Below are 21,696 nucleotides of genomic sequence, written 5' to 3'. Positions count from 1 at the left end.
TTGTATAATAAATTGTAGGTAATCAAAGAAGACAACCATTAAGCTTAGCATATTCTTATTATCATATTACGAACTCTCTAAGCTTGTGTTAGAGCCTTCGTTAACAAATCTATGAAAACACACTACTCTATTACAGAATCTATGAAAACACACTACGAACTCTCTAAGCTTGTGTTAGAGCCTTCGTTAACAAATCTATGAAAACACACTCCTCTTCATAAAGGCGTTCGGACACTTGTGTGTGGTTTTGTGTCTTCCTTGTGCATTTGGTCTTCTTGTGACGGGGAAGGTTTATACATTTGAGTTAGTCAAGAAAAAATATGGTGTCACCAATGCTTTGCAAGAGATGATCCAATACAAGATAGATACAATGGATTTAAAATCATAGGACGTTTGGTACTTGTATAATAAATTGTAGGTAATCAAAGAAGACAACCATTAAGCTTAGCATATTCTTATTATCATATTACGAACTCTCTAAGCTTGTGTTAGAGCCTTCGTTAACAAATCTATGAAAACACACTACTCTATTACAGAATGCAAAAACACACAGTAGAGAATGCAAAAACACACTACTCTATTACAGAGTAAATACATTTCAAATTTAGATTCACAGAAGATTAGTAAAATACAGCATAACTACAGAAACTGGGCACTCAGTTCATAAACATAATTTTTTACATGCAGAATATTACTTTTGTCGGAATATTGGGAAGAGAAAATCTTATTGGCGTATGTATTGCAACCAGTCTCCACCTTGCACAGGATTAGATTGGTCTACTTCTGGTTGATGATAAACGAATGATTGCACACGCTCTCCCGCTTCTGTAACTACCTGCTCATGGACAAAATTTCTCATTTGAGACCTATATACATCCAAGAGATTGTGTACAACATTCTAGAATGAAAGTTGGTTGTTTAATGAAACATATACTTAGAAGATAAATGTGTGTTAATGTTCTGGGAGACCATAGTCGGAAATTTCCATTGAATAATGACAGCATCCTTCTAAAAGCAAGGCTATGTAAAGCAAGTACTATTACATGAAAAGTTAGCAAGTACATAGGTCAGAAGATGGAATGTCAGCCTAGCCACTTGATACCTCTTTAGAACCAAACAGAAAAACTGAAAAAACCAATTGCTCTAGTTCATGCATCCCAAGGTTACTTTGACAATTGCACATGTCCATTCTGAAAATGGAACTACTCAATCCTTTTTAAAGTATCAGCATATGTGTTGATTAATGATACACTGTCTCAAACAAAACCTGACTGTAACAACTATTGCGCTTCTGCAAGATCTGATGAAGGACTAGGAAGTGGACATCACGGGCCAGCCTTCCATGTCCAAACAATAGTTTTTACCGCAATTGCACATGTCCATTCTGAAAATGGAACTACTCAATCCTTTTTAAAGTATCAGCATATGTGTTGATTAATGATACACTGTCTCAAACAAAACCTGACTGTAACAACTATTGCGCTTCTGCAAGATCTGATGAAGGACTAGGAAGTGGACATCGCGGGCCAGCCTTCCATGTCCAAACAATAGTTTTTACCGCAATTGCACATGTCCATTCTGAAAATGGAACTACTCAATCCTTTTTAAAGTATCAGCATATGTGTTGATTAATGATACACTGTCTCAAACAAAACCTGACTGTAACAACTATTGCGCTTCTGCAAGATCTGATGAAGGACTAGGAAGTGGACATCGCGGGCCAGCCTTCCATGTCCAACAATAGTTTTTACCGCAATTGCACATGTCCATTCTGAAAATGGAACTACTCAATCCTTTTTAAAGTATCAGCATATGTGTTGATTAATGGTACACTGTCTCAAACAAAACCTGACTACAACAACTATTTGAGCTTCTGCAAGATCTGATGAAGGACTAGGAAGTGGACATTGCAGACAGCCTTCCATGTCCTACAATAGTTTTTACTGCAAGTATACAGTTAGACAACAGGACTTTTGTGGATATGCTATCGTATTGATAAACTGGTTTAAGAAAATAAAAAAAGGAGAAGATTAATGTTTTACAGACAAAGAAGTGTCACATTTCGTGTCATTCTAGATGGAATTTCAGTTTTTTATGTCTTACATAGCGAATATCCCTTCCATCAATGGATATATGGAAACATGATTACAAATTGGCCGATCAGATTCCAACGGCTCATGTGTCAAGCAAAGGTCCTATTTCTCAGAATGGTGTTCATATTATATGATGGTTGCAACTAATCGCCAACTGACCTAAAGATATTGTGCGAGTTCTTTAAAGACAACTAAAAACCCTTTTAGTCATTATGCTTTAAAACTGAATGAAAATAATCATATTGTACAATCAAATGCTTTGAAACTGGATGAAAAACATGATTCTACAACAGAAAAGTACTATGTTTTGTTGATCTCTGAGTAGAAAGGGGGGAGGGGGGGGGGGAGACAGAGAAATCTTTTGTACTAAATTGTTGGTTATGTACATACCTCAACTACGTCTCGTTCATAGAAGCTTGGCGAGTACTCTCTTCTCTCAAAGGTATCGAGAAGCCTGTGAATACCATCAGTCGTGTCAAGAGACATGGTGTAGCCCAAAACAGCATGGCCCGCTTCCTCGAGTCTTAAAGCCGCACGCTGAGCCCCGCCCATCTGGACACACATCCATTAAACAGAGAGAAGGAGGAATCAGTGGGCCATATACGGCATCACACAGAAGATCAACAGGTTCATCGATAAGAGGAGTAACGCACGTTACAGGAGTAGAGGCGGGATCCGAGGAGCCATGCGCGCTTGGGTTGGGAGGCTCCGGCGGCGGCGGCGGCAGGTGTGATATCAGGCCTGGAGTCGCCATACACAAAGATATGGTGGACATTGGATTCTTCATGGATGAGTGGGGTGGAGGGAGCAGGGCGATGGTGATGATCAGCAGGAGTCTCGTCGTCGCGGCGAAGAGGAATCCCCATCGCTCGCAGCTTGCTCTGCACTGTGCAGAGACAGGGGAAGTCTGTTCTCTGTTTTCTTCATTCCTTTTCTTTTTTACCGGCTTAGCCAAACCGGTTACCCCTTACCCGGTTTTGGGATCGATTCGGTTGAAATTTGAGAACTCCCGAACCGGCTAAAGCTTAACCAGTTTGGCCTTGTCGGCTTACCGATTAACCCTTACCCGGTTTAGCAATCGGTTCAGTTCAAATTTGAGAACTCCCAAACCGATTGAGGCTTAACCGGTCTGGCCTTGTCGGTTTACCAGTTAACCCTCACCCGGTTTAGGGATCCGTCCGGTTCAAATGTGAGAACTCCCAAACCGGTTAAGGCTTAACCGGTTTGGCCTTGTTGGTTTACCGGTCAACCCTTACCCGGTTTAGGGATAAGTTCAATTCAAATTTGAGAACTCCCAAACCGGTTAAGGCTTAACCGGTTTAGCCTTGTCGGTTTACTGGTTAACCCTTACCCGGTTTAGGGATAAGTTCGGTTCAAATTTGAGAACTCCCAAACCAGTTAAGGCTTAACCAGTTTGGCCTTGTTGGTTTACCGGTTAACCGTGATAAGTCCGGTTCAAATTTGAGAACTCCCTGACCGGTTAAGCCGAACTGTTGACGATATTCCAACATATGATTTCGATATTATATATCTCACGATTGTGTGGATAAGAAGATGTGTAGCCTTTGCCGATGTAGCTCCAGTCATGTCGACTCACTCCACTTGGGCACACAAAAGAGTGTGTGGATGGATATAATGGGTTTTACAAAACGGACTTACTAAGATCATAGCCTCGATAAAAGGACTTGAATCTTTGTCTGAAACTAATCAAGACTATGTGTCTACCAAAATTGAATTTGACAAAGCATATGCTAAACATGTGGGTTTTCACCAATATCTCCATGGCCTAGATGTTATTGATTTCACCAATAGAATTTATCACAATGCTACTACTAGTATGTTCAAATGAACACCAATAATTACCACTTTTCAATCGATGTATTTGGACTAAAGTAGCTAGTTAACTCAATATATAACATATATGCGTTGGAAGTACCACATTTGTCAGATAACCAAAATATACGTAAATATGATTTCAACTCTTTGCTAATGATACAAATGGGTTAGTGAAGAACAATGAGGTATCTCTCAAGAAATATATTGGGAATGGCTTGAACACATTTATATGGCCTCATGCGTCAAAATCAATCACAACAAAAACACAAACAAGATATCTTCTTGAAGATCCATCCACTTGGTTTTATAGAAAAAGTGTGCAAACACTATCCCTAAACGAACCATATATTTAACTTTTTGTGATGTATGAGCGATAATATCATTAAAAACCCCATATGGGATTAGGTCATTGTGAGATTGAGGAAGAGAAACGAGCATTTGCAAAGTAGGAAAGTAAGCATGGTTGATCAAATGGTGGTCCTAAAACAAGTTTGTATCTCGTGTTGTCTTTGACACTATAATGAAACAGATTGGAAGGATATGCAAGAACTACCTTTTCTAGGGAATGATTTTACAATCCCAAAGTTGGATGTATTCCCAAACTCCACAAGAATCTAAGAGTAAGAATTCCTAATTTCTAGCGGTCTTCCAAACTGATTGCTAAACAGATCCTTGGAGTTGTGATGAGCTCTATGGAGGATTGGGCCCAATTATTTTCCTTCAACATCAAAGATCATAATCATTTCTAGAACATCCCTCTCAACAAAAACTATTATTGACTGTCGAGAGTTTGTTCCCAAGGGAATAAGTATTGTCAAGCCTGTGTGGGGAGCATAAAATCAACAAGTTGTACATAAAGTCTATCAAAGTACACAAAGGACCAATTGTTGTCTTGTTACACGGATTCCATATGGTATCCTATTGTATGTGTGAAGCATATGTCGAGCACAATAAGAGCAAACAAGTTTCAAAACTAAAGTATATAGGCCTCCAAGATCAAGCTAGTTCTAGGCTAAGAATGAAATGTAAAACTCATTTGAATTAGATTCAACAATGGGACAAAGATATAACATATGTTATCTAGATTTTGTGGTCCCTAGCTTCTTAAAGCTTACATGTGGTGGGTACATGAGGAGGTTCAAAAAATCAAGTCCCTATCCTCTCATGAAAGGATCTAAAATCAAAGATTTTGAGTATAAAGTGGTTCACTCACTAATGGATTTTAGGTTCAAACATTCATTGTCTTGCAACATAATCGAGATGTGGTGTCTTACAACGCAATGATTTCTGGGTATGTGCGGAATAGTGAAGGTTTTTCAGCTTTAAAACATTTGGGCAACAAATGTGTGTAGTCAGTTTACCTTATTGATAGCATGTACATGCTTTGGCAATATAGATAGGGGAAATTGTGCTTGAATGAAGCTATGAAATTGGATCCTAATACAATAGTAGGATATGCACTGATGTCAAGCATGTATGTTGAAAGTCACATAGTGGAGGCTATATATCTCCCAATTCATCTCTCATTTTTGTAAAATAAGTGGGTTTTATTTTGTAGTAGATATGCTTTTTTAAACTAATGGAAGGATATCTTGTTTAGAAAAAAGAAGAAGTTATAACATGGCCCAATACTTTACTAGTATTGGCATAGATCATTTGACAAATTGGCTCAAGCGTTTATCAATCCACCAGAAAGGTTGACAATGCTAAAAAAGAATATGAGTGTTCTAGATGTAGGACAAAGGCATAAACACTTCCTAGTATGTTCATTCCATGCGCAAAGAATAAAGTGGCTTTCATAATTCTATTCAAGGATAGTTATAATAACACACCATCCATTTCACCTACAAAAGACATAATTCTAAGGGAAGGTAATGATGATATCCCTTCCCATATCATCCTAATATTAAGACTTAAGTCTCTAAAGGGAATCTACAAACCTTTTCAGACTTAAGTTTTTTCCGTGGTAGATGTTGTGTGCAATAGGAAAAAGGAGAGGGCGGACAACATTTTGTTGGGGTTTATAAGAGGTGGGACATAAAGTTACTTGATATGTGTGTGTGTGTGTGTGTGTAGGGTGTATGATTTGTTTTGTTGGGGCTTTGAGAGGCTAGAGTCTAGACAGATAGTTAGGTGGATGGGCATTACACACAAACAAAGGACAAGAGGAAATATTCAAGTTTGGAGCATGTTGATTTTCGATTTAGGGCAAGAACTTGCATGTTGGGATTTGGTGCGGGCCATGCGGAATTCTGATGTGTGTGTGTGTGGCGGGGGGGGGGGGGGGGATTTGAAGGTGAGGTTAGGGAGCCACCTTAGAAGATCTTTGGATATCTATGCATATACAACTTTTGAACTCATAGTAATTGAGGTTCCTTATGCATTTTTTGTTCAATGATGAGCTTGGCATTACAATTTCAATGAGTTCATGTAAATCATGATAAGCTGTTTGTGTTTCTTCACAAACATTTGACAAATAAGAGAGGTGTGTAGAGTAAACTTGATGGAAATAAAAAACATTAGAGGATACTTGGCCATGTGATACAATTAAGGGTTCTAGAATCTGCTTTGATTTACTTGACTATTACATGAATATCAAAGTGTCTGTATGATAAAGAGGTGCCTCCATTTATTCAAGTATTTACGCGAAGCTTTGATTGTATTATTTTTCCAAGAGCTATGCCGCTATTGTTTGCATTGACTAAAGAGGATTTAATTTAATGACCATGGATTGACCATCACGTGCATGGTGTATTACACTAGTATTTTTTTTGCAGGATAAGCATTTTGAAAGAAGCGGTGAAGACTTGTATTGCCATCAAGGATCTCACTCAAACCACATCTATTCTTGATTTGGTTTCTCATGTCAATTAGTGGAGTTTTTTTTATCTTTTGTACCTGGATTGAAAGTATATTTGGATCATCGGGGAATTCCAAAAATATTAGGAGGTATGGGAATTGTATTTCTACCAACATCCTATGGGCTTTTGACCGACTGAGAGGCTAGACAAAAAAAGTTGGCAAAGAGATTTTGTGTCACGTTTGGTTGTTGGTAAAACACTCCTTCAACGACGGTTGTTTGATGAAATAGTCACGCCTCACGGGGATTTGGGTATTCGCATTGGCAAACAAATCCTCTCAATCCTTTTATTGCTAGGAATTAAAATCCAAAATGGGAGAACTAGATCGGTATAAAGTATAATTTGGCTTTGTTTTGTCAATTATCACATCTACATATCTCATTTATCTTCTTCATTTGACGTATGCTAGGTTGGTATATTTATGCACTTAAGCTAGATTAAGAGATAATGGATAGATGATGTGAAAGAATGTTGCTTTAGGGTTGGCTCACTCCCCATGCCCATGATAAACAATATCAAGAATGCTAAAAAACACGACATGAAATAAATTTGGGATTATGAAGTTTATAGTACACTTAACTATAGTTTTAGAACAAAACTTGGCTCACACAAAGAGTGATAAACCCCATTACTCGTGCAATAAGACAATTTCTATGTTCCTTTCTTATATATCTAAAGTTTCATATGTTTTGGATATGGTGTTTAAAGTCCATTTTTTAATGAAAAAAAAACTTATATAAGTACCATTGGATTTTTTCATAAATTCTCGTGCATGTGACCCACACACCTTTTACATAGACTTCACAACATGTCAACACGTAATCAACTTGTTACACATATACAGAACATCTTCGTAGGCATTTTATGCATATTGTCATTCTACCATGAGGCACAGGTCAAATATAAGGACAAAACACAAAGATATCTTTAACTTTTAAAAAATGGCCATAGTACACGAAGATTTCAAGAATATATCAAAGTATCCCTCTTAGGTGACATGGGAACATGTGGCGTAGTGGAAACTTTGTGAGTCAAGCCTTAGGAAGGGGCCAATTACCTCCCTCATTACTTGGACATTGTTGAGACTCTATTGGGGAGGCAATATCTCATTATAAGGATAAATATTCATCTCAACTTCCAAGGTTTAACATAAGATCATATTTAGTGGCATGGGACATGGATGGGTTTTTCCATTTGTCCTTTCAAGGGTGATTGGCATGCTTAAGCACCCTTAAACCATTCTTTACCTTAATATTTGATTGATTATCATGAATAATTGATTTTGATCCTTTGTTGTACTAGAACACTCTAATGTATTATGGTTTTAACAAATTCAACTATATAATTTGTACATGGAATGAGCATTGAAATCAAGCTTGTTAATTGGGTTCCTTTAATGTTGGCAGCAACTATTATTCCTTTCTACCACACCAGAAACATCATCCACTCAAAATGCTCTACAAAAGTGTTGATCTCATTCTCATATAGAATATCAATGATATGATAATCAATACCTACTTAATATACCTATGATCAACATCAGTGACATGTATCACCACATGTGCATAATGTCATTATATCCTAGTATGAGAGGAAGAGGGAGAGAGGGCAATAAGATCGTCTCTATTATATAGTAGGGACAAAAAAGGTTTTTTGTATTGTCACATTGTTTTAATATATATGTATATTACTTTCACTGGAGCAACCATATCAACAACATGATAAACATCAAGAAAGATAACTACAAAATTACTATTAGGCATAATATACAAATCCATCTCAAATTCATCATGATCATTCCATAGAATTTGTGCTCATTCTCATGAGGGCCTCCCACAAATTACTTACTTAGTGGCCCTCTTTCAATATATTAGCTTTAGATCATTTTTTGCGTATAATCTAATAATATCCCACAAACTCCTCAACTTGGTACACTACTTGTGAGGCATATTACCACACATCACCCTCCAATAATGGTGTTTCCAATAAGAGCATACAACTTAAATTGGTGTCCTTTTCATGAACCTGGTGTGGTCAAAACTTTGCGAACCTAGAATAGGTTGTGTCCTTCACTCAACAAAGAGAGGAAGCTCACACACATAGTATTGTCGTTGTGCATGTAAAGTTTCAATTGTTGTCGTTGAAGAATATAATATAACTCCTCTTGTCTTGGTATTGGATTGGGCCCATGCTACTACTACGATGGCGTACAACACAAGCCCGATTGCAAATTTAGCAATGCAACTTTGACAGAACCATTACTTATAAATGGACTACACACACCGTGCTTTTCTTTGTGTTTCTTAGCTTTGGCTATAATATATATAACTCATAGAACACATTGGTTTTTTCATTGATCATGTGATCATTGCTCCCCTTTCACCACATGTCCCTTGTCCCCTTGTAACAAGAAATTACTACAAATTCGGGTGGTTTTCCACTACCTGGGTGAAGGTAATTCAATCTTGTTTTCTTTCATTTCTTAAATATAAGTCCTACCATGGGGTTTTAGCGTGTTGTCTCTTGTCACGTAAGCAATACTATGGGCGGACTCAACCTTGCCTAGATTGTGATCGCTGGTTGATATATGCCCCGTCCTTGTTTAATGTGGGTGATTGACATTCTTCTAGAATCATTCAACATGTCGCGTTGTGTTGGTTATACCAAATCTAAGGCATATAGATTAAAATTTTCCATTTGTTTCTTTGGGTTGGTGCTTAGGGTGGTAACTTTGTACCTAAGTAATTATTGACAATCTTGTTCCTAGGCATATGTAAGTTCATGCTTGTCAAAATGGGCGGGTCTAGGACTTCTTATGGTATCACAATGTGAATGTTGTTTGCTTGATGTTGTTGACGAGGTTTGTTTGTTTGTATTTTTACATTGGCAAAAGGCCAGTGATCGGAACCCCGACCCGACGAGATCACGAAACAATGTTTAAATCAAGACCGTCGATGCACGAGAAAGTGTTTTGGCGGACGAGGTTGAATGTCGCGTTCCGGACAGCCTTCGGCTGTTTCCTGACTGGTTTGGTGCTGCAGCTGGGGAGCATGCATGTACATTGGTTCACTTTCCCCATCTTTGCGTATGTCATGGCGGTCACGGTGGTAGGGGAGTCGACATTCGGAAAGGCCTTCCAAGACACGGTCGGGGTGCTGATCGGCACGGTCCAAGGTTGTGGCATGGCAATGCTAGTGTTCCAAGCCATTGGAGCTGAGAACATAACCTTGGGTGTGGCCATTCTATGGATCTCACTCAGCTCCTTTGTCATTGTTTATCCGAAGAATACACTCATCATATCGAAACGTGTTGCGCTCGCGCATAGCGCCATTTTGTATGTGACTGCGTCCATTCGGCGAGGGGATATGGAGGTCGTCTCATTCCCTTTGAAGCTCGGGGGAACCACCATGGTGGGAGCTATCAGTGGCATGGTGGCACTCCTCTTGCCAGTTCCTCACTTGGCAATGTTTCAGGCTAGTCATCCTCAATCTCTCTCTCTCTCTCTTTGAATTTTCATACCATTTTTCATGTTTAAATTTCAAGCAATGCCGAGTAGCTTGTCTTGATCCAACATCGTTTCCTTATACCGTTTTTCATGTCTAAATTCCGAGCAATGCCGAGTAACTTGTCTTGATCCGACATCGTTTCCTTATACCATTTTTCATGTCTAAATTCTGAGGAATGCCGAGTAACTTGTCTTGATCCGACATGTTTCCTTATACTATTTTTCATGTCTAAATTCCAAGCAATTCTGTGTAACATGTCTTGATCCGACATGTTTCCTTAATACCATTTTTCATGTCTAAATTCTGAGGAATCCTGAGTAACAAACATGTCTTGATCTGCCATCGTGTCATTATACCATTTTTCATGTCTAAACTTCCGAGCAATGCCCGAGTAACATGTCTTGATCCGTTTCGTTGCATTTTTTTTGTTGTCTGGTTTAAAATCAGGTCCAATCGCAATTGAAGCTGTCGACTCGTGTAATATCCGAAAGGCTGAGAACCATGGTGGATGCATTTTGTGTCAATGATTTGGTCAAGGGGTTGTCTCTGAATCTGCAAGCACAATCACTAGCCAAAATAGGTTCAACCATAGATGCAGAGATCATTTCGAAAGAGGTGAGTTCTCTCAATCGAATTCTGTAAAATTTCCTGTTTAGTTGCTTGCTTTCATGTGCCCTGTCTGGTATACCATAACTGTAAGGATTATAACTTCCAAGGAAGGAGATCAAAACAGGGGTAAGAAATTACAAAATAGGGTTTAGGGTTTAAATTATGAACTTGTACATATTTTGCTATCTAAACTGTTAGTTTTTATTAATATTAGAGTTAGTTTCAACAATAACCAGGAGCTTAACACATAATGCTACTTGAACACATAAGTTTTCTATTTAGTTGATTGCTTTCATGTGACCTGTCTGGTATATGCCATAACCAGGAGCTTAACACATAAATAATGCTACTTGAATTAATGTATTCGGACAGAGCGACCTAGGATGGGAGCTTCCCGGATTCTCCGAAAACCTTATGAATCTCATAAAGGGTCTAAAGAGGCTCAAAGAGCATTTGATCGGAATGGAATGCGCTCTCGCATCGGATTTAAGGTCATCTTCGAAGCGAATGCTGCACTATATGCTCAAAGACTGCTTGATTTATCTTACAGATTGGGCATGCCTCGCGTTGAGGCATGCAAGCGAGAACCGATGGAAGACCTCGAATCATATGCAGTTGATTATGGATGAAGGGAGGGAAGCTCTAGCTTCGTTTAGCGAGAAACTGAGTACTGCGAGACAGAAGCTAGCATATATGGCATCCGATGACCTCGGTGGGGAAAGCTTTCGCGGCATCGATGATTGCGAAGTAGGCTCGATGGACACCGATTTCCGGAAAGTCTCTTCCTCTGCCTTGTTCTTCCTCTTCAATCTGGAGAAATTCTTGGAGGAGACGGAGGGCATCCTTGCCATGGCAGGCAAGGCAACTGTGGTGGAGCAAAATGGTGTAAAAATGGAAGATGCAAGCACCAGAAAGCATAGATATGCACAAGTGCAGGGCATGGTGGAAATCCACATCCCCGAGGTTCCCCATTTAAACCCTAGGCTCATGGAGAATCAGAGATCATGCAAGTATTGTTATAGTGCTATGGGATTATTGCAGCCATTTCAGCATGAAGAGCAGGGAATCATGAAGCCGAGGGGATGGATCGACGGGTGCTTTCTTCGATGGAAGCACTGGTTCGGAAAGAGGATCGATTCGCAGCAATTGCGGACGGCATTCAAGATGAGCTTGGCCATGGCAATGGGGGCATTCTTGGGGTCATGGTTCAGCAGAGACAAAGGCTACTGGGCAGACATTACACTGGGCCTAGGCTTCACTGGTGCTTCCAAAGGAGGCTCCTTCAAGAGCGCGACACTTCGTGCCCAAGGCACGGTGGCCGGCTCCATCTACGGCCTCCTCGTTGTCCTGGCCACCAAGAGCTTCCCGGGCTTCGTCCGCATGGCGGCATTGGTCCCGTGGGTCGTGCTCACGAGCTTCCTGAGGCGAAGCAAGCTATACGGCTATGCGGGCGCCGTGTCCGCCTTCACGGGCGCGATCGTCATCCTCGCGCACACCTCGGAGAAAGACTCGAGTGAGGAAGACTTCACGGTTGTCCGGATCGTCGAGGCCTTCCTCGGGATGGCCAGCTTCATCGTCGTGGAGCTCCTCGTGCTGCCGAGCCAGGCCTCGTCCCTTGTGAAGGCCGAGCTCGTCCCGGCCCTCGCCAAGCTCAAGGCCCACACCTCGGCCGTGTTGTCCGCGCTCTCCGAGCCGCGGTGTGGGAATTGCCGCGCTGCGTCCGTGTCCGACTCCAAGGCGCGGGAGAAGGCGATGAAGGGCTTGTGCACGCGGCTCTCCGTGCTCGTGAAAGAGGCGGCCGAGGAGCCCCGCTTCTGGTTCTCCGCCTTCCCCGAGAACGCCTACTCCAAGATAATCAATGCCATGGCCCGCATGCTCGACCATCTGCACTTCGGCGTGCGTGCATATGATACCATTGTCAATGCCGGGATGTCGCACCCCAGAGAGGGAGAGCTCCAGGATGCGCTCGCCCCGTGCGTGCGCGTGGTGGAAGAGAGGCTTATCCCATTGCTCGAGTTCCTCGAGCAAGCTCTCCAAGGACACATTGTTAAACCCGGGGGAGACCTCGGTAAGCCGGTGGTGGACGGGAAACACGAGGGTACCAACAACAACAACAACAACAACAACATTGTCCAATTCACATTTCCGAGGATGGATCCACCGAAACCGGGCTTCTTGATGGAAGAGTTCGAGGTCATCTTCCGCAAGCTTGTAGCTCAAGTGGGTCATCAAACTAGTGTTGCTACCCCCACTTCTTCCAACATGGAGGATGCATTGATCAACACTTTCTTATTGTCTCTAGGGGCATTGGCTTTTAGTTTGGAAGGACTCCTAAGAGAATCAACTGACCTCGACAAAGCTTTACATGAGCGTTTGCAATTGGAAAGTCCATGGACTCTTATTGACCTCTGGGACTCTTCAACTTATTTCGTATATAGACCAAAGTTAGTATAGTCAAAGATAAAACCTTGCGTCACCATTACTCTCTATGTCAGTCGATTGCTTAATGCATGTAATCATAACCAACCCCTCATTAAAAAAAACAACACATAAGGTCCAAATAGAGATGCACGTTGGTGTTTGAAACGTAACTTGGAAGTACTCACAAAAAAGGGCACAATATAGTGTTTGCATTAATCGATTTAGATTGTGTGGTTGAGGTTTGAATTAATACCAATAATAAAATAAATGCACTTACGGCTTTGACCTCATTGTTAGTGGTGTATATGCTTCTAAAAATACTATGATTTGGTTCCTTTGAAGACAATGTTTTCTTGGAAGATGAAACATACATGTTCTTGTGTTAAAGAATACATTTAGATAGAGTAAGCAATGTCGAAGAACTCCAAATAGAATCAAGTGCTAAGTCTAACACACCAAACCTAGAACCAGAACCCTTAATTCCAACTAGGAGTATTAAGGCTATTAGCAATAGTGACATAATGGTCGAGTCTAAACACTAGGCACATAAAACCCATCCCAATATTATTAGTAAGGTAATGACATCCACCTTGAAAATGCAAGTTAGGTAACCATGAGAGTAGTATCATGATCACTAAGTTCTAACACACCAAACCTAGAACCCTTAATTCCAACCAGGAGTATTAAGGCTATTAGCAATAGTGACATAATGGTCGAGTCTAAACACTAGGCACGTAAAACCCATCCCAATATTATTAGTAAGGTAATGACATCCACCTTGAAAATGCAAGTTAGGTAACCATGCGAGTAGTATCATGATCGCTAAATATTGTAATAGTTGAGATTTGCAACCTTGATGATGATCGAATGAAATATGATATCCTTGATAAAAAGTGGCGTAACACAAGTAAGAAATGTCCACAAACCATTTCTTTCAATATCTTTCATGTATGGATGTGGGCGTGGGTAAAATCATTCATTGGCTATTGTGACCAATGTAAATACATTAGAGTTGAAATACAAATTTCTTTATTCATTTTCCCACTTAAGCAAAGGATATATAGTGACTCCTTGAAATGTTCTCTCTCAATCTCCCTAGTTATCAACATATATCAACTCTAGGTATGTGAAGTGTTTGTGTAGCTTCAATTTCACGTTGGTGGGAAGAAACTCTAAGTTAGCCTATTGTTGTGCAACCACTATGGGGTATGTAGATGCCCATATACCTTGATTTATACGTGAGCCATCTTCTAAGAAGTTCATGAAGTGATCTTTGTTGTAGGTTTGGGCTAAGAGGCTCCTTTGGTATGATACAGTTCTTTTGGATATAGAGTTGACATAGATGCTTTTGCAATATCTTGTTCCATTCATCATTCATCATTTTAGAGAACATTTCACCTTGAGGCCATTATTGTTGAATTAAATCACTTGTGAATACCATGATCCTTCTTGTTTACTTTATTGTCACCATATGCTTCAATGCTTCAAACGTTTTAGGAACTTTTAGTACATGGATGCATCTCATTCTTGATGGGCATTTGACTGATTTCATGAGTGTTGTTGGATGTCTTCGCTGTATTCAGATGCATGCGGAACGATGCTTTTAACTGTGTGCAACATGGACTCTTTCCAAACCTCTCTTAAATGCACTTTGGCAATATAGTTATGAGCAGTAATCAATAAGGCCAGAATGGCATATCTGTTAGATATAATCAATGATCAATTCCAAGTTGTCAATTTATCCCCATATATACTCTTATTAGAGTGCATATTTTGTGATAGCACCCCAAATGAGGAGTAGCTACTGTGCAATCCGACCATATGGGTTGATAAGGTGTCACTCTAAGAAATTGTAGATGAGTAGGACACAATGTATTTAGGAAAGAGCGAAGTGGGCTAATAAGATCCTTTGGAACCACCCTTCCACTTTCGCACCAATCTTGGGTATAGATCCATCCCAGATCCCAAAATTTACATCCATAATAGTGTCCTCTAGGCTCTTCCAATTTGCAGTTTTTTCATTAAAGGAATCATGTATTATATTGATATGCTTTATTAGTCCCACAATGCCTCATTTGTTGACTATGGGGTGTATACAAAACAGTACATCTTCCTACTGTTTTATAAAATCTAGTTCCCCATAATCTACTAGACCATTTCATCTTTCTCCCATGTTTAGATCTCTGGCATCGACTTGCAAAGCATTTCATGTTAGACACTGACCTTTTTTTATGGAATGATCCAATATTTAGTACAAAAGCACACCCCGTAAGTGACAGTGTCAGCAATATATGCACATGAAAGTGTGACATCTAAAATCTAGCATATGGTAAAATAATTCAAATTTCCTCTCATAACTTCTTTTACTTTATTCACATCTTCCCATCTACCTGCGTTAGCATAGATGTTTGATAACAATACAAGGGGTGCACATTTTGACGGTTGCAGATCCATGATACAATTTGTTGCCATCTCTGCTCTTTCCAAATCGAAGTGCTTCCTGCAAGCATCTAGCAAAGCCATCCATGAAGCATATGTAGGGTTTACTGGCATGGACTTCATAAGGCATTCCAACTCGTGCAACCTTCCTGCCCGTCCAAGAAGGTCAATCAAGCAATTATAATGGTCTATCGTTCTTTTAATGCCGTCTACAAAGAGAAAAAACCAGAATGCCTCATCCACAAGACCCCCATGGCTACATGCCATGAGAATGCTAACCAAAGTCACGTTGTCTGGAATCAGACCTTTAGATTTAAGCTTGAAAAACAGCCCAAAAGTTAGGTCTGCTTGCCCATGTTGTGCATAGGCTGCAATCATTGCATTCCATGAAACTATATCATGCTGTTGCATATTTTCAAAAACACACCTTGCATCATCAAGGCTCCCAGATTTACCATACATATTAACAAGGCCATTTCCTACTGAAATATCTGATTGGATTCCGTTCTCCACAATGCAAACATGCAGACACCTTCCTTCAACTGAGGTTGCCTCACTAGCAAAGGCAGATAAGATGGTAATCACAATCATTTTATCTAGGAAGACAGTTCCTGCTTGCATCAAATTGCTATATTGAGAAAGGGCCTGATTTGCCTCACCACAATGGACATGTGCTGCAATGAGGGCATTCCATGAAACAATGTCTGGATTGGAAATTCTATCAAACATAGATTTTGCTTGGTCAAGGTTCCCACCCTTACCATACATGCTGATGAGAGCATTTTGGACAGCTATATCTTCATTTACAGCAGTACCAACAATGCGAGCATGCATTCGTGTGCCTTCTAGCAGACCCTCTTCATTAGAAAATACAGAAATCAGGCTTGCAAAGGTGGCTTTGTCTGGTATGATGCCTTCAGTTTGCATCACTTCGAATAGGAGTACGGCCTTTCCGGGTTCTCCAGAGTAGCTTGATGCCATAATCATCACATTCCAAGTAATAACATCCTGTACCTTTGATGACTCAAAGATTCTATCAGCTTCTTCAATCCTACCGCATTTCCCATACATCACAAGGAGTGCATTGTTCACAGAGGTATCTGTCTGAAGTCCCATACCTGTTATGATGACATGCATTTTCTTGGCATCATTGGTTGATCCCAGGTTGCCACAAGCATCAAGAATGCTCAGAAAAGTAGCTTTATCAGGCATAAAACCCTCCATCAAGGATTGGTACAGTAGTTGGAGAGCATACCTTGAGTGCCCATTTTGCGTATGTGATACAATAATGGCATTATACATGACCATATCATGTATATTGGAACTGTCCATAATCAACCAAGCCTCATCCATAAAGCCACGTTTTCCATATATGCTCAGAAGACTTGTTACTATCATGACATCTGTATCCAGCCCATTGGCAACAATTTGAGCATGCAAGCACTTGATAAAAGCAAGCGACAGCACACATGTAGTACATGCTGTTAGTATAGAAGAAAATGTGGCTTTGCTTGGGAGGAGTGATTCCATTTTCATTTGCCAAAGCAATTGGATTGAATGCCAAGGTTGAATTGAAATCATGATGTTCCACGACACCACATCTCTATCACACATTCTTGCAAATACTTTCTCTGCAAGCTCCACTTGATCACACTTCCCATACATATTCACAAGTGCATTACCTAGAACATTATCCAATTCTACATCATGCCCAAGAACAGCATGAACCTTGCAGCTATCACTTAGGATTCCCACACAACCATTAACACATGCAGGAAAGATACTGAGAAATGTAACTTTATTTGGTATCACGCCTTCTACCTGCATCTGGTGAAATGATTGCAGTGCATCCATTCCATAACCATGCTGAACAAGCACCGAAATAAGCGATGTCCACGAGATGACATTTCTGTCACACATCTCATCAAACATTTCCCTTACATCCTCCAGGTTCCCACACTTGTTATACATGTTAATAAGAGCATTTCCGACTGAAACATCCAAGCCATGGTGCCAGATGCATGAATGTATCCTCTTCCCTTCCCCCAAATATGCAGAATTACAGCAAACATCAAGAATGACCAGATATGTGACCTTATTGGGTATAAGACCATCTTGGCTGATAAGTTGGAAAAGCTGAATCACTTCGTTATCAAGCCCATTCTGAGAATAAACAGTGATCATGGCATTCCAAGCTACAGTATCACGATTTGACATCCTCGTGAAAGTTTCCCAAGCGTGCTCTACACTTCTGCACCTTCCATACATGGAGACAAGTCCAGTGCCAAGAATGACATCATCACTAATCTCCATATTACTAGTATGCTCCACAATGCAGGAATGCAAGAGCAGCCCATCGTCCGCGAAGGCGTCACTCTGGCATGCCGAAAGAGCGATGAGGAAAGTGGCTCTGTTGGGAATGATGAGGTGAGAATGTGACAACATGTGGTGGAAGAGTTGGAGCTGGGCTGGAGAATCATGATGGTGCAAGGCAAGCATGCTGTTCCACGACACGACATCTCGCTTGCAGGCCGGCCGTGCAAACATGGCGTGCGCATCCTCTCGGGCATCGCAGGAGGCATACATCTGCAGGAGGAGGGTTGGGAAGCAGGCCATGGGGGCCACAACAGGGTCATCATAATCACCATCACAATCACCATAACCATAACCATCAACATAACCATCACCATCACCATCACCATGCCCTGCTGCTGCTACTTCCTCTTCTTCCAGAATCTGCAAGAGGCAAGCATATAGGAGGTTGCCATGGACACGATTCTTGGTGTCTTTGCATTGGATGAGCAATCTGGTGTAGTGGCAGAGGCCCATGGGACTGCACATGGTTTGCTTCCTACCCAGGCCATGACCCCCCAACCACCTGCTCCTCCTGGGCCTCCTCTACACTACATATACTACTTACTACTACTACTGCACTCACCCACTCACTACACACACAAAACCCCCCTGCGGTTTTAATGGTTTTAACGGTTTGGTTTGTTTTTTTAAAACAATTCAGTTTAATGGTTTCATGGTTCGGTTCAGTTCAAGCTTCAATTTTTTAAATTTAAACGGTTCGGTTTTGACACTCTCAAATTGAACCGAATTGTTGCTGATTGCAACATACATTGGCGAAACAACTCGCCGGAAGACTCCAGAAAGCATCCTTTCAAGCACCCCGATGAAACACCTCACATGAAGCCTCTGGAAAACATCTTCTCACACACCGCCGCCGTAAATATTCCTATTTCTGGACACCGTTAATTGCCCCCCCCCCCCCCCCTCTTGTTTAGGTTCTTTGAGCTTGCTCACATATATGATTGCCGAAATGCCGCTAAATTCGATTGAGTGTCTCGACATCCTCTCTGACTAAGCTTCCCGATTGCTATGACATCCACCAACAAAAGAAACAATATGTCTCGTGCTTAGGAACACTGGAGACCATGATATACTTTGAAAAAGAGAGAGAATCAAGAAATTGTATTGACAATGCAATATGTGCAATGCCACGGAAAAGCTTCATGATGCAAGTAGGAATTGAATAGGAGAGATTCAACAATTGTGCAACATTTAACGATGCAACAAACCTACGCTCGAACGGCTCTACTCTAAATAGTGGGAAACACCTCTCTTCATATCAATGCACTTGGGATAATTTGACGAGAGGATTCTATGTACGATATCCATGTGGTTGTCACACCATCTAGCTCTTATGATAGGGATATGAACATGGAGCCAAAATAATTGGACTTGGCTCATAATATTTTTAGTACTTCAAGCTAAGTATGTTGTGCGAATTTGTTGTATTTAAGAGACATTTTGTGTGGGCTCTCATGTGGATGGAATTAATGCGCATGCTACATGTAAGAGTCACAAGGTGGCATACAATTTATATGCTCTATTGCACAAGATAGCATTTCGTATGCTCTAATGCATGCATGAATTTTATTGTATGTAGTTTAATTATTGCTCAAAGATGTCCGTTCCAATGAGAAGAATCATGAGGACTCGTGATATCACCATTTACGTGTCCAAAGTTTTTACATGGCTATTTTGTATTGCCACAATTTCAAGTAGTTTTTTGCTTTTCTCATTTGTGTAAATATTTTGAGTTTGAATTCGATGTTATGAATATGTCTTTCATGGTTCCAATTTCCCTAAGACGTTTCTCATTTGTCTCCCTAAACAGTAAAAGAGACTAACGTAATAAATAATAGTGAACATTAGTTAACGAATCTTCAAATAATTAATCAACTTGCATAATTATCATATTATCATGAATATCAAAGCGCGGCAGATAATGCTATTACAACTTTGGGCAATGTTATTGTTATTTTGAAACCGTGAATACCAAATTGGTGTTTTATTGAATGCAAAATAATATTCCATTTCTTTTTGTCCGAATATTATATGTATGTTGAAATTTGACGTTACAAACATTCATTTCAAAACCCAACATTTTGAGCACCACAAACTCTCGATAGCGACGAATATTGTTTTAGCAAATATTGAGTGGGGAACCATATAAATCCTATTTTTGTTGGAACAATATATATGTATAGGATCTAATCATGAGATCTTGAATAAGATTTTGCTCTCTCTAGCAATTATTGTGTTTTATTCCACATGGATGATGTAAACCCTCTGTCGAGTACTTTAGAAGATGCACATAAGCTTTTGTTATATGCAAAGGATGTGTTGCTTTTAGCAAATACTTACAAAGATGCACAAGAGCTTATACCAGTGTCTCGCAAAACTATTTCATGCATAATAAGTCGACTGTTAGTAGCTCTAAAGCATAGTCACTTCCCAGTGAGATATAACATTGGAGAGGGTTGCGGAGTACATGATTGAGATAAAAAACAACCATATCAACTTTAGGGAATTTTATGGGAAGTAAAAACCTTAAAAAAGACATAAAAAAACAAAATATTGAGTTCATTCGGATGCAAGATATACAAAAATGTTTTGGAAAATGGGATGCACCACATGTGAGAGCTTGAGAGAGATGTGGAGGCTCACCCTTCGCACATTCATTAGTGACACTCTTGAATGCCAAGAGTCATTAAGGAACTTTGCAAACGCTAGGTGCGAATGTGGCACCTTGGTTTCATAAACCATATTTGATTGTGTTAAAAGAGACTTTTCGTATCCATCAAAGATTTTGCAAGTGCCATAAACTCCATTGAATTTCCATTACATTCAAATTAAGTTAAATCTATGACCCTATGAAATGTTTTGGCAAGCCTATTTGTGAATGGTAGTACATAGAAATTTCCCATGGTATTCAAGATTAATGAAACTTCATGACTTGCAAGGAGTACACGGAACCTGGTCATTGACCTTTTAGGTACAATTAAATTAACATTTTGTCATGAACAATTGATCAATCAAACACTCTTAATATTATCATTAAAGATAAATGTTCTCGCTACAAATTTTGTGCCACGCAAATTTGTACATATGTAATAACATGTTTAATTTAGGTGCTTTTTTTCAACCACAATGGATTACTACAAACTAGGAACTAAAGAAAAATGCACAGAAACAAAAACAAGCACAATATCTCTATTCACTGCAATTTTTCTAAAACGAGCAAAAACAATCATCAAGCTTTACAACAATAAGATCTCGAATTCAAGACTTGAGCAACAGCTTCAATGTATTCCAATGAGAATAGAAACTCCTAATTGGTTCTGGATTGAAATTGTCCACCAAATAATCATAAAGAGAAATCAACAATGTATGATAACTCAATTAATCTAACTTCTCGCATGTTATGATTAAGATGGCTGATTTGACGGCATATTAAGGTGAACGTTTGTATACATTATACCGTAACAAATTTCTCCCTCCATTGTTGAATACTTCATTTACATTCATCCATACAAGATCTCTTTTCTAAGAAATTCCTGTAAGAGACATTAAACAAGG

The 21,696-nt window shown here is 39.9% G+C and overlaps 3 protein-coding genes across 6 annotated transcripts; 1 reads left to right on the top strand and 2 right to left on the bottom strand.

The window, feature by feature from the left end:
• Window positions 1-564: 564 nt before the first annotated feature.
• On the bottom strand, window positions 565-2,998 carry LOC147851051 (uncharacterized). 3 transcript variants are annotated; one of them, XM_087335419.1, is made up of 4 exons: window positions 2,747-2,998; window positions 2,484-2,645; window positions 2,104-2,195; window positions 1,786-1,984 (listed from the first exon to the last, which is right to left on the bottom strand). In XM_087335419.1, the coding sequence occupies exons 1-4, from the start codon at window positions 2,957-2,959 to the stop codon at window positions 1,894-1,896; spliced, it is 558 nt and encodes a 185-aa protein (XP_087191545.1). In that variant the 5' UTR covers window positions 2,960-2,998; the 3' UTR covers window positions 1,786-1,893. The 3 variants fall into 3 exon arrangements, with proteins under 3 accessions (XP_087191547.1, XP_087191545.1, XP_087191546.1); XM_087335420.1 differs by having other exon boundaries at window positions 1,788-1,943; XM_087335421.1 differs by lacking the exons at window positions 1,786-1,984; window positions 2,104-2,195 and adding an exon at window positions 565-835 and having other exon boundaries at window positions 2,747-2,990.
• Window positions 2,999-8,800: 5,802 nt separating this feature from the next.
• On the top strand, window positions 8,801-13,616 carry LOC147851050 (uncharacterized). Of its 2 annotated transcripts, XM_087335739.1 has the most exons (4): window positions 8,801-9,244; window positions 9,684-10,263; window positions 10,744-10,911; window positions 11,278-13,616. In XM_087335739.1, exons 2-4 carry the CDS (start codon window positions 9,724-9,726, stop codon window positions 13,357-13,359), a joined length of 2,790 nt encoding a protein of 929 aa, XP_087191865.1. In that variant the 5' UTR covers window positions 8,801-9,244; window positions 9,684-9,723; the 3' UTR covers window positions 13,360-13,616. The 2 variants fall into 2 exon arrangements, with proteins under 2 accessions (XP_087191865.1, XP_087191864.1); XM_087335738.1 differs by lacking the exon at window positions 8,801-9,244 and having other exon boundaries at window positions 9,665-10,263.
• Window positions 13,617-14,874: 1,258 nt separating this feature from the next.
• LOC147851049 (pentatricopeptide repeat-containing protein At4g04370-like) lies at window positions 14,875-18,594 on the bottom strand. Its single transcript, XM_087335555.1, has 4 exons — window positions 15,694-18,594; window positions 15,592-15,645; window positions 15,246-15,325; window positions 14,875-15,025 (listed from the first exon to the last, which is right to left on the bottom strand). Exons 1-4 carry the CDS (start codon window positions 18,592-18,594, stop codon window positions 14,875-14,877), a joined length of 3,186 nt encoding a protein of 1,061 aa, XP_087191681.1.
• Window positions 18,595-21,696: the final 3,102 nt, after the last annotated feature.

This window comes from Azolla caroliniana, unplaced genomic scaffold (genome assembly GCF_043228905.1).
Source record: "Azolla caroliniana isolate FFs.n. ecotype wild unplaced genomic scaffold, voAzoCaro1.0.p SCAF_20, whole genome shotgun sequence".
Taxonomy (NCBI): domain Eukaryota; kingdom Viridiplantae; phylum Streptophyta; class Polypodiopsida; order Salviniales; family Salviniaceae; genus Azolla; species Azolla caroliniana.
The sequence above is the reverse complement of the archived record's forward strand: the minus strand, read 5'-3'. Positions and strand labels throughout refer to the sequence as shown.

Bases quoted from the DNA above. Each gene is read 5' to 3' on its own strand.
- LOC147851051 (XM_087335419.1), bottom strand. From the start codon at position 2,959: ATGGGGATTCCTCTTCGCCGCGACGACGAGACTCCTGCTGATCATCAC. The intron at 2,196-2,483 runs GTATGTACATAA...TCTGAGAAATAG, and splicing joins ATGAACGAGACGTAGTTGAG to GACCTTTGCTTGACACATGA. The intron at 1,985-2,103 runs GTAAGACATAAA...TCAATACGATAG, and splicing joins ATGGAAGGGATATTCGCTAT to CATATCCACAAAAGTCCTGT.
- LOC147851050 (XM_087335739.1), top strand. From the start codon at position 9,724: ATGTTTAAATCAAGACCGTCGATGCACGAGAAAGTGTTTTGGCGGACG. The intron at 10,264-10,743 runs GCTAGTCATCCT...GTTTAAAATCAG, and splicing joins CTCACTTGGCAATGTTTCAG to GTCCAATCGCAATTGAAGCT. The intron at 10,912-11,277 runs GTGAGTTCTCTC...GTATTCGGACAG, and splicing joins CAGAGATCATTTCGAAAGAG to AGCGACCTAGGATGGGAGCT.
- LOC147851049 (XM_087335555.1), bottom strand. From the start codon at position 18,594: ATGGGCCTCTGCCACTACACCAGATTGCTCATCCAATGCAAAGACACC. The intron at 15,326-15,591 runs GTGTGCTTTTGT...GCAAATTGGAAG, and splicing joins CTGACACTGTCACTTACGGG to AGCCTAGAGGACACTATTAT. The intron at 15,026-15,245 runs GTGGTTCCAAAG...TATATCTAACAG, and splicing joins ATTGGTGCGAAAGTGGAAGG to ATATGCCATTCTGGCCTTAT.